This window comes from Falco biarmicus, chromosome 7 (genome assembly GCF_023638135.1).
Source record: "Falco biarmicus isolate bFalBia1 chromosome 7, bFalBia1.pri, whole genome shotgun sequence".
NCBI lineage: Eukaryota > Metazoa > Chordata > Aves > Falconiformes > Falconidae > Falco > Falco biarmicus.
Window position 1 is genome coordinate 71,820,421 of NC_079294.1, and position 12,604 is coordinate 71,833,024.

General features: G+C 43.9%; 1 protein-coding gene across 2 annotated transcripts in view; it reads left to right on the forward strand.

The window, feature by feature from the left end:
- Positions 1-643: 643 nt before the first annotated feature.
- Positions 644-12,604, forward strand: part of NPTN (neuroplastin) — a 59,710-nt gene continuing 47,749 nt past the window's right edge. For both annotated transcript variants that reach the window (XM_056346369.1, XM_056346370.1), the window contains exon 1: positions 644-899. In XM_056346369.1, coding sequence (XP_056202344.1) covers positions 812-899 — 88 coding nt within the window. In that variant the 5' untranslated portion in view covers positions 644-811. The remainder of the gene's footprint in view (positions 900-12,604) is intronic.

Here is a 12,604-nt window from a genome sequence, read left to right on the forward strand (position 1 = left end):
GGACAGGGCTCTGGAAAAAACTTTTTTTTTTTTTTAATATTGGTGGTGATTGATAAAATAGTTTAAGATCATTTTGGTGTTTCACAGGTGTGTGGACCTAAAGTTGAAGACTTTGGGATGGATTTGGCATTCCTCTGACATACCCTGACCCCTGCAGAATGGCACATAAACTCCTAAATTACCCTTGCAACTATGACAGGAACCAAAGTACTGGCTCATGGCCTGCCTTCCCCTGTGCCTGCTGGTACGCTAAGCCTATGAAGAACAGAAATGTGGAGGTATGTGGTGCTGCTCAGACTGCAGCTTTCCGGGCAGCAGTTGGGACTCTACCATCCCACCCGCTGCACTCCTGAGGTGACTGCAGCCTCAGGCAGGGTCCCCATCCAGCCCACAGCACCCCTGAGCCCAGCCTCAGGCGGGGGTCGCAGCACCCCTGAGGAAGGGCCCGCAGCGCCGGTGCGATGCCCCGGCAAGCCGCCACTGGCGCAGCAGCTGGTCGCCTCAGGAGGAGAACGGCGGCAACATGGCGGCCGCGGGGGGCGGGCGGCCGTGACGCGTGACACCCCCTCCCGCCAACCCGCCGCCGCGCGCGCGTCGCCCCCCTCCCCGCGCGGTGCCTCCCCCCCTCCTTCGCTGCCCCTGTTCAAATCTCGCGAGAGCTGGCGGCGGCGTCGCGAGAGCGGGTGCTGCGCTGCGGTAGGAGGTCGGCGGAGAAGGACGGAGCCGGAGCCGCTTCGCTCCCGCCGCCGCCCGCCTCACCCCGTCGCCCCCTTCCTCCTCCCGCTTCCCCTCTCCGGCCGGGGACAGGAGGATGTCGCGCTCCGGGCCGCTCCCCGCCGCTCTCTCGCTGTTGCTGGCGACGGCCGCGCTCCTGCCGGGACCCGCCGCGGCGCAGAACGGTGAGGGCGGTGAGGCGAGGCGGGCCGGGGGGGCGCGTTGCTGTGGGGGGCGGCGGGTCGCGACGGGGGGCGAGGGTCAAGCCGGGGTCTGGGCCCTGGGCTCCGCGGCTGCCCTCTCAGCCCGGGGTTGGGGGGCGAGCCCCGGTTTGGGGGGATCCCCCCCCCGCCGTGTTTTCGGCTCCCTCAGGGGAAGGGGGGCTGGCAGGGCCGCGCCGCGGCGGTCGCTCCCCCCGCTTCTCCTCAGGCGTCTCGTGCTACCGGTAATATGGAACATCTCCTCCCGCCTACTGAACCTGCATCTGCTGGGCTGCCTTAAATCATTTATAATGCAATAAACCCGTAGTTCCTTAGCAACTAAAGAGGTCCTCTGATAGGAGAGTAAAAGGAGAGGAAAAAAAAAAAAAACAACACTCCACCCTTCTTTCTTCCTTGTAGGATAGCATGAGCTAAATCCAGCGCGGCATGCCTCCTCCCTGATGAGTTTGCAGCCAAGTGCATGACAATTAGTGGCAGAACAAAGTGAGGCCAAGAGGCTGGTCTAACCGAGGGCGAGCCTCCTGCTTGAAGGAAGGTCCTGCAGTGCTCATAAAAATACATGTCTTGCCGTGCCATCTGAAGGCATGAGGGAGCCGTAAAGGCGGGTTTCATCTGCTCTAGAAGTGCCTGAGCACAGTCTTTCTGGAGGAGCTTCTTATGCAGCATCATGATGAAACTAATGTCAGGGATGCTTTGGCCTGTAAGTGCTGTGAAGGACAGGGATCTTGGCTCCCAAGGGGCTCGGGTCTGTCTGCGTTGGGGAAAATTTACCTGGAAGGAAGGGATACCTTCCTAATATGCCAATCGCACACAAGTTTTCATTGTGTTGGCCTCCCTTCTCTTTCCTTACTTTCTGCTCTGTACACTTGGTCCTAGTGTTTTCATTCTATTGAGGTGAATTGTGCCTTGCAGCATGAGGTCAGCTTTGGTGGCTCTTTGCTCTAGCAGAAGCATTGAGGCTTTTGGCATATTTCACAGTGACGGGAGGGATGTAGATGGAAGAAATAATGTCCCAAAGATCCCAGATTAGAATTGTTGCCTTAGTACATGCAGATTTTCAGGCTCAAGTCTGTTTTCAGACTACATCTTGGTGTCTATTAACCAAACAGAAGCAACTTTGACATCCACACTGTACGAATGAAAACTGTAGGCTTTCTGCAGTATGAGGGACTTTTTTTGTGAGCTCCCAGGAGCATGCTAGTTGGCTGAGTTGCAGATAAAGCTGGTTTTCTGTTACAGTGATGCTGTCTGCTTCCAGTGATAGCTGTGCCTTATGAGCATCGTCATGGCAGGGTTAATCTGCCTATGCTGTGTTTCCCCTTGTATTTGGGCGGAGTGAGGTGAGCAGCCTTCTGACAAGCAAGTTAAATGGGTTGTGTGCCTGAAGCTGTTCCTATGCAGAGTTAGCAGGCAAGGTGTCAAATGCTGGCAGCTGGTATAACAATTCCAAATAGCTGGTAGGCAGTGCAAACATTTGGTGTTGGACAGTAGTTATATGTCTGGAGGTCAACAGTGAAATAAATTTTTGGGATAGGTGGAAGGCTTTAGCCTTTCAGTGTCTTAATCATGATTTCTATTCCTGACATGAAGCTAACCAAGCAGTAGCAGATCTTGGCATGAGGTAAGACTGCAGACCCCAGGTGTATCCTGAAAGCTCATTAATTTTTATTTGGTTAACTAGGGTCATCCAAGCAATTAAATGGTAGGGGAGTCAGAGTATCTGTACTGCTGTAAGAGTTTACACAGGTGAGTGAAAATATTCTTGGAAAGGAGTAAGCACTTTCAAGCCAAGTGAAAGGTGGAGGTCCTTCTGAATAAGGCTTACTGCTTCTGTTGAATTTTTACCCTAATTGGAATGCTGTTGTAATGGAGGGAAACAAATTTAAAGATGGTAGGCCCTGCCACAGAGGAACTGTTTTCTTTCAGCAAATAATGGCCAATGAGATGCTTCATGAAATGGAACAATTCCTCTTTTGCTTTGGCATGAAGAATAGGTACAGCCATTTTCTGAATTGTATATACTTCTTGTAAGTCATTAGAAAAATTATGTGGTTTGAACGGGCATGTGCATGTTAGGGACAACGTCTTTAAAGACAAAACACATCTAACACACATGCGTGCTCTTTGAAGGTATACAGAAGGATCCCACAGTGTGTATGCAAAAATTGTATTATCTATTATTGATATGGAGCAGTTGGTGTAGTGAAAGGTGATAGTCCAGGTGCTGTTGAACGTACAGTAACACCATGTGAGTTTAGGATGATAAAGGAATGGCAATGTACTTGAAACTGCAGGACAGGTCACCACTCACCTGGCACAGAAAATGCCCAGTGGAATCCTGAGTGTCTGTGGGGAGCAGCTTTTTTTTCTGCTTCTGACAAGAGATCACTGTTGAATAGGCAGTGATATTTCCAGAGTTAATGTAATTCAGAATATTTTGAACCAGACTCACTTATGGACTTAAGCTTACCAAAAGTGGAAGTGGGTTTTTGACACTTGCATGGATTGTTTTTAAAGCTCTTGCATAAACACCTGAAGATCACAGAAAAATTTAACTTTCCTGAATATTGTTCTGAGAAGATTGTCGGGTTCTTTGGGGCTGCATTTCTGATGCATGCTAGCTTGTCACTGGTATCCAGAGGATAGTTTAGATGAAGTGACAGAAAGGAGGGTTAGAAGAGACATGAGGAAGGATGAGGAGGAACTGCTGGAAAAAGCCAGTCTGTCAAGGTGATCTGTTAAACCGTAGTTTCCAACTGCTATTTGTTGGAAAATCAATTTAGCGCTTCAAAACGGCATCTTCCCTATGGAGTGGTGCTTGACTTGCTCTTTGGTGATGAATAACATGCCTCTTCCAGTTGATGTTTTTTAACCTTTGCAGTATCTTTGTTTCTCCAGCTGCTTGTTAAAAATAAAGACTTAAGTGTACTAATACTTTCACCTTAGAGTGTTTGGATCTAACGGAGCATGGCTGTATTTTTACTGTTTGAAATAGATCCTTAGACTGCCCCCTTGCAATCCACAGTGTGTTTCTTCAGCACGTTAACGTGAGTTGAATTGCTACCAGTTTTTCAGAGTCTTCCCTTTTCAAAGTTTTTGTCTGGCAAAGTGCGGTTAAAACCAGACTTCATATATTTTGTAGAGGAGGGAATTAAACATCATCGTCATTTTTTAAAACTGAAAGCTGACTTGATAAAATTGCTAGGGTTATTCAAAGCAAATAAAAACAAATTAAGGTAGATGGTACTTATTTAGCTGTGCTCTCTTCATCCTGTTTGTATGAATGTGAAGGAACTAACTAGCTGGCTGAAAAATAGAACGTGGCTTTTCTGTTGGCAGAAACCAGTATAGAAATGACTGTAAAATCAAGAAAGAGTAGCTTCTTAAAATTAGTTTCTTCTTAAAAGAGTGAAAAACCTTCCTTTTATCCTTGTAATGCTATTTCTGACTGCTGATTCTCATCCATTTTGCACTGATTGTATTCTGACATGATTTTGATGGTCCCCAGATAAAACTGAAACAGTTTCATGCAGCATTTATGGAGCGTGAGTGTGGGCTGAGCATCGAGGAAGATGTTCAAAGTTCTGTTCTCTTTCCCACCATTGCTATTCTCCTTCCTCCTACAACTCCCGCATAGGAAACTTAAATACAAGCAATACACTTGAAAATTGCACCGAATTCTGACAGATCTCAACTAACAGGTAAAGAGGTAGTAACTGCTAGTACTGACATTTCAAACAATAGTTTTAATTATGTTGAGAAACAGTTCAAAGTGAGGGACTACTTTTCAATAATGAAATACACTGAGAGTGTTAACTCTCCTTACCACATATTGCTGTATGAAGACTACTTCTTGTTAAATTCATGAATGAAGTGCATTCTCTCCTGCACAATGAGCTATTTCTTTTGCTGTAAGCACTACTTTAGAGGAGGCAATTGTAAAAAAGTTGCATTGTAAAGGACAATGCTAGCCTGTGATTCATCCTTGGGTTGTAAAGACAGAGTGTTCAAACTCTCCTTAGCTTCAAGTGCTGGAGGTGCTGCAGCTCCCACTGTTAAGATTGGAAATCTGGTAAACTGTTTCTGCTTATCAGCTGGAAATTTCTTCTGTAAATCTAACCTAAATCTGCTTTCCTGTTGTTTTAAGCTTTTTATTCTTTTTATCTGTGCAAATTGAGCGGGAAAGTGGGTGTTAACCTTCTTATCAGCAATTACCATCTGTACTTCTCTGGATTGTCATGGTCCTTCTTGGTAAGTTGTATTTTCCTGACTATTCCTGGTGCTTTTCTGTGGATTTTCTTCAGTCACGTTTTCTGGAGTGTGATGTGTAAAACTGGACACACGTCCAGTTGGGACCAGACCAAGATTCAGTGGAGTGGAAGGGATCACTCAATGTGTCTTGCATATGGCATTCCCGCTTATGGTTTCTTACAGTAAAACATTTTTGACTTGTGTCCCGTGGGATCCTTTATGGTGGTCAGATCTTAAATTGCAGGATTGCTACTTTGCATTCCTTTACTGCCTAAACCAAGTAGTTCTTAAATGTTCTTAAGTGGCATCTCATCTACTTCTGATGTCTTCCCTCACTTGTCAAAAGACCTATTTTATCTTCTTGAGCATGCACCCCTACTTCAGCTTGCTTTGGCTTTATCGGCTTAAGAGACCCTCTAGCCCATCATCGGCCTTATTTCATTCTGTTTTCTGTCTACTTGTTCGTGTACTGTATCTCAAAAAACATGCACATAGTACACCAAGCTACATTAATGAGATTTTATTTTTTATTCTGAGGCTCTTGTATAGGACAGTATTAAAAGCTTTACTAAAATTAGGAAAACTGCGTCTGTTCTTTCTCCTCTACAGTCACCTTTAGGTTTTAGTAACTTTATAGTATGAGGTCAGATTGTTGTGTCAAGCCGTATCAAACTACGGGTAGGCAGTGCAGCTCTGTTCTTCCTTCCCCTAAGCCATTCTGTATTTTTGAGCACTTCCAAGCAGCTTCTGTTTTTTCTGGACACTGAAATTGGACTGACTGGTCCCGCGACTCCACAATTGTTCCATTTAAGTGTTTTAAACATGGGCACTGTCTGCCCTTTTCTACTCACCTATCTTCCAAAAGTACTGCAGAAGGAGTTGAATTAAACCCCGCAGCTTGACACTCCCATACTTTCCAAAGCAACCTGTAATCTGGTTTTAGAGTTTTTCCCCAAGGCTGTTTATCACTATGGTCATACTTTGTTTGGAATGGCGTATGTGATAACAGGTTCTCTTTCCAGTCTTTTCCGTGCACCTGAGCTTTCTGCCTGTGCTGAAGTCCTGCTGAGGTTGTTCATAGAAACCCACCAGTGGTTAAGATGCTATTCCTGCTGCCAGAGCCAGGGGATGGATGTCCAGATACAGAATATGATCTTGCACAGAGTCAGTTAGATGCTTGAGAACAGCCTTTATGTGTCAGTCAGACTTCCTAAAACAAGCAGCTTATCAGTATTTTGTAATGATTATAGTGGCTTGTCGTTTTTTTCCCAGTTAATTCTAGAATAAGGGACATGACTTGTATAAAGTTGGAGGGAGAACGGCTGTTAAAACATAACTTGGGAGTTATCAGAGCTCCGTATCAAACATAATATTCAGTTGTTCAAATCAGGTTAATTATCTGTAACATTATTTCTGTGCTTTTAAAAATCTTACTCGATATGCTAGATTTATTTTCACTTTGTTACATGCTTTTGATGTCTTGTACTGTGTGGTCATCTCTTGGTGTTGGAGATTGAGTCTAAATAAAATTTCAACCTGGATTGAATATCTATCTGTGTCAAAACTTCGAAATATTTATCCCCTAGTAAGATAACTGCTGTAGACTTTTAAAAATTCATGCCCTTTTTTATAAGCTTGAAGCTTATTTAGATCACCTGTGTGGCTGAAGTCACCATGCACTAATGCAAACTCATTCAAGAAACAAGCCAGGAACTTTTGAAGTTGTGAAGGGTTCTTCATCATACGGTGTCAGAAGCGGTAGAACTCTGCTATAATTAAGAATGAGAAGTTTTTTGAGAGCGAGATGGGGATTTATTTCCACCATTTCTGTTTCGGATGCAGTAGAAAACAGCACCATCATGTCAGCATAGTATTTTGGCTACTGGAAGGTGTGTATGTGTGGGGGAAAGTGTGAACAGTGGGCTCTAATCCTGGGAAGAGGATGTTGAGTAAATATGACCCCACATGGCACGCTGTTGAAGAGTTGTAGGAGAGGAGTGCCTTCATCCTTTTCTTAATGGCTTTGATGTTGAAACAGGGTAGGGTAGTAGAAGATCTCTGCTTTGCAGCTGCTTTTGAAGGAGGGAGGAAGAGGCATCGTGTCTGTCTTCCGTTCTTTGGAGGTGTAGTTGGAACTTCAGTATGTAAGATGGAGCCTCAGGGACACAATGTTTGTATCTGTTGTGTTAGCTGTTGATACCAGGTTGCAAGCCTTTTGATATATCAAAGAAAAAGCAGGGGCAGGGATGTTATGAAAGAACAAATTTTCCAGATGATGATGAGGAGGAAAGTGCCCAAGACAGTAGGTGACTAGCTAAATGGACTTGCATTGTGAGGCCCGTTTGTAGGGGAAAAGTAGATCATAATGTCCTGTTCTGGTCTGAATAAAGTGTGTGGGGGGAAGTCTTGGATTGCTGTAATTCATATAGTCTTGTTTTACATTACATGTTTTAAAATGCCACATTAACAAATCTATTGAACTGAAGTGCTACTTAGTGTAGCTAAGCAGTGTAGCTACTTACTACCCACATTTTGTGAATCATCGCTAGCGTTGTAGGGGCCACAACGGCTTTCCCTATAGCTTGTGCATTTGTTTGGAAACCTAAACTAAATGCATTTTCTGAGGGGCATATTGAAGACCTGAGAAAATAAGAGGAAGGGGAATATAATGGACTAGAAAAGGAAAGGCCTGAAAAGACGCAATCAGTCCAAAACTGTGAGTGAGAAAAGGATTTAATTCTGGGAGGTTGGTAAAACTGATAAAGAGTGTATTTTACATTTAAAAAGAGAAAATTGAACTGAAATGCCTAGAAAAGAGCTTGACAAGGATTTTGACAATGCAGTAGGCTCCCAGCAGACATAATGGCAGACCAAAGGCAGACCGAAATAATTTCTTGAAGGTGTACAGCATGAGTTTGAAAAAACAGATGCTTGAGTGCATTTTTAAAGTCAGAGTAGATACCGTATTGACTGATCACTCTTGGATTTTTTAATTTTTTTTTTTTTTTTGCCTAGTTTGTTAGGAAAGCTTTGTGGTAGTTAACTAAGGTAATCTACCTTAGCAGGTTCAAGTTGTAAATGTGCAAGTATTTTAATTCCTGTCATATTAATTCAGAACTCCTAATAACAAATTAAATTACGCTAAATGATTTAAATGCAATTATAAATTGGAGTTCAGCTGCACAATTTCTGTTAGTCTTGTTAAATTCATGCAAGTGTTGTAATGTTAAGAAGCTCTTGTCTTTCTGTGTTGCTAAACACTATGTAATGACTGACGTAAGTGTTCAGAATGTTATGTGATACCTTCTTTCTTGAGGAAAATCTGAAATTAATATTACAGTCCAGAGCCTAAAAGAGCAATGCTCCAGAGATGGTTGTGTAAATTAGGGTTGCTTGGCTGGGCAAAGAAAGGAAGATGCCTTGACACAGGATCTGAGATCGTAAACACATCCAGAGAGTTGGCTATGGGTGCGTTTGGTTTCTGTTTAGGGGGTTTTTTGCAAGTTTAGTTGCTGGGTTTTGTTGTTTTGTTGTTGGTGGTGGTTGTTTGTTGGTTTTTTTTAATTCTCAGTACACTAAAGGATAATTAATAGAATGTAGTTGAAAAGGACAGAACGAATGCTAGGTGGGTATTATTTGATCTGTGATACACAGCTTTCCATGGCATTGTGAAAGCTAGTTTCTGTAAGTCTTGGGCACAAGACTGAGAAGATAAGCCAAGCTACTGTGTGTGCAAGGATTATCTTTTCCCGTGAATTATTGGTGGGTTGAGGGTGGCCTAGTGCTAAAAATTCATAGTGTTATAGAAGATGGGCTTGATTTTAATTCCCTGTTTGAGCAGGTTAGAATCATTGTTACCAAGAGGTGTAATGCAGGCTGACTGAGCAAAGAATTAGAAGATCTATAACATACAGTTTTGCAGTATGTGGTTGATATTGTTGTCTATGTACCTTCAAGCAAGGACAGCAAAAATCTGTTTGTCACACTGGTGGTTAATTTCTGCTTGAGGGAGTCTAACCTGTATATACTGACAGTTTACCTAAAGCATCCTTTTGCAGGGAACTTAATATTATTTTGTCCTCTCCTCTTTGCTTTAAGCATCCAAGGTTGCAAGCAGCTGAATCCCATTCTCACATATATTTTTTTTTAATGTATTGCATATCTATAATTTTTATAGAAGTATGATGACATATTAATTCATGTTTGGGGGGGGTCTAATTTGAAGTGGGAAAGACTCATATCACTGTGTGTAACTTGAAATGTTTTAGTTCTGCGCAGATTCTTACCCTGTGCAGTCCTGTGTAATCTTTATTTAGAAAGGAGAGGGTATAGCAGGAAAAGATTGAAAACTGTTCCAGTGAGGTTTGAGGAGAGTTAAGAGGCTAAGATCAAACAAAGCCAGAAATAAATGACATGGAGGACAGAAATTATATATTGTGGTGGTTTGACCCTGGCTGAATGCCAGGTGCCCACCAAAGCTGTGCTGTCACTCCCTTCCTCAACCAAGACAGGGGAGAGAAAATATAACAAAATGCTTGTGGGCCAGAGATAGGGACAGGGAGATCACTTGGCAATTACCGTCATGGGCAAAACAGATTCCACTTGGGCAAAATTAGTTTATTACCATTCAAATTGGAAAAACACCTTCCCCCCACCCCTCCCTTCTTCCTGGGCTTAACTTAATTCCACGTTTCTCTGCCCCCTCCCTCCGAGTGGTGCAGGGGGATGGGGGTTATGGTCAGTTCATCACACATTGCTTCTGCTGCTCCTTCCTCCTTGCACTCTTCCCATGCTCCAGTGTGGGGTCCCTCCCTCCCGTGGGAGACAGTTCTCCATAAACATTTCCAACGTGAGCCCTTCCCACGGGCTGCAGTTCTGCACACTGCTGCAGTGTGGGTCCCTCCCACGTGGTGCCGTCCTTCAGGAACAGAGTGCTCCAGCATGGGTCCCCCACGGGGTCACAAGTCCTGCCAGCAAACCTGCTTCAGCACGGGCTGCCCACAGGGTCAGCCTCCTTCAGGCATCCCCCTGCTCCAGCATGGGGCCCTCCACAGGCTGCAGGTGACTACCTGCTCCACCATGGACCCCCATGGGCTGTGGGGGGACAGCCTGCCTCACCATGTTCTTCGCCACAGGCTACTGGGAAATCTGCAGCACCTGGAGCACCTCCTGCCCTCCTTCTCCACTGACCCTCATGTCTGCAGAGTTGCTCTCACATAGTCTCACTTCTCTCTCTTGCTGGCACAAAAAAAAAAAAAAAAAATTTTCCTTCTTAATATGCTATCACAGAGGCGCTACCACTATTGCTGGTTAGCTCAGCCTTGGCCAGGTCTGTCTTGGAGCCAGCTGGCGTGGGCTCCATTGGACATGGGCGAAGCTTCTGGCATCTTCTCACAGAAGCCACCTCTGTAGCCCCCACGCTACCAAAACCTTGCTGTGCAAACCTACTGTGTATATATAAGGCAAGTTTGCTGGTCTTAGTATACTAAAAAATGCAGTAACAGGATGTACAAATTGTAGTTTTAAGCCAGGTAGTCACCAAATAAACTTCTACGCTGAGCATGAGGCATTATTCTGTTTCTCAAGTTTGTAGCTGAAGACTTGCAGTGTGGGTAGGCTCTGTCAGGCAGCTTAGTTTACACTTGTGATAGATTACCTTAAAGAGTCTAGGAAGTGAATAGGAAGCTCATTATGTGGGGATATCACTTTATTTGGTGTTTGCACATGGTAAGACAAGTTCTGCAGCTAACTTCTTCCTCTTGTTATGACTGCCAGGCTGCATAAACAGTGAATTTAGTTGTTTCTGTTGAGGCTTACCACTTCACTAGGAGAGAACTGCCTTGGGGAGGTGTTTTCAAAATGCCAAAGCAGCTCAACATCATGGGTTTGTGACTCGGTTTCGTGAGCCAGGCTGCACCTGGTCTTTGGAATTTGGAAGTCTCCTCTGAATGGGCTCTTCCCTGTTTATGTATGTTGGGAAGCTAGGGCTTGTCTGGCCTGCCTTTCCCCCCTCCCTCCCCTTGCGTTTTCATGCTGGGGAGAGCGTTAAAAAAGGTAGTGAACAGAGCTGTTACTAGCTGCTTATGATCTATCCCGTTAGACACAAGTGGTTTTTGTTTACCCTAATGGTAAAATCTGAGCATGTCTCAGGCATACTGAAGGACTTGGTGCAGATACTTCCAAACTGCAGGTGAAAAGATTATTTGGTAGTTATTTGAACAAATAGACATTTTGGTTATACTTGGAGAGCTTTTCTTTGGTACGATTGCTCTAAATCTGCACGAAGAGAAAAATACATCCGGGTTGCTGCTCCCTTTATGCTTCATTTTTCTTTAAAAAGTGGTACATTTGGTGCCTGTTTGGTGCCCAGAATCTAGAAACTGACACTGCCAGTTATTTCTGTTTATCTTTGTTTCATTTGGGGACTTGCCCTTTTGCTCTTACAAGCTTCACCCCTCTGCTCAGGCCTGGGGATGACCATCACTCTCTGGTCTGACACCAGTGCTTTCAGAACTGCCAAAAAGGTTACATTTCACAAAATTGTGTTCTACTGTATTTGGGTTTGTGTTTCTGTTGATGACTAGCATCCGTCATAGAACACTTTAGGTCATGTTCACCTTTGGATTTCCCCTTCCAGTGTAGGTGCTATCACCTCTGACCCTTGTATTTTTGGCAGTATTTGAGCTTTATCCTGTTAGTGCTGATTCTTTCTTTATACAGAATGATTAGGAATGGTTACCTGGCTGTAACCATTCAGCTCTGTGAGGGCTTTTCTGCTTGTTGTCAAACATGACTGTAGTATAAATGTTTTTATTTCTTTCTGTTGTGTTGTTTGTATTTAGATCAGTTATGGTGCAATTCTCCCCATTTTTTTTCCCCCCGCAACTTCAGCAGAGAGGACACTGTGTGGTAATGCAGTGTTCCTTTCCTGGCTGTTTGCTTGCAGAAACGAACTGCTTGTTGTGGACAGGACAGTTCACATCTATCCCCAGTTTTGAGGATACTGAACCTAATATAAAATTTAGATATACAGTACTGATGGTCTACTTTCAGACTTAATTTGTTAAGTTTTTAACGGACAGATTTTTTAACACTTTGCTGCAAGTTCTGTAGTGCTCAGTAGCAACTTAGGATCTCACTTAAGGGTGTAAGATAGTTTTAAAGCAAATCTGCATGTTTTGGGTCTCAAGATTCTCAAAGCTCCTATTTTTAGCAATAGCAGGACCAGTTTAGTGACCCCAATCTTGAGCCATATGGAGTAAGAAAAGAACAAAAGTTGGTTTTGGTTTCTAGGAAGTGAATTAGTTGGGAGAATGAACAAAAATGACAGGATGGAGAGAAATAGCTTTTAAGGAGCTATAAAATAATGCCCAAGGCAGTAACAGTAAAAGGGCATGGATGAATACAGTACTGGTTAG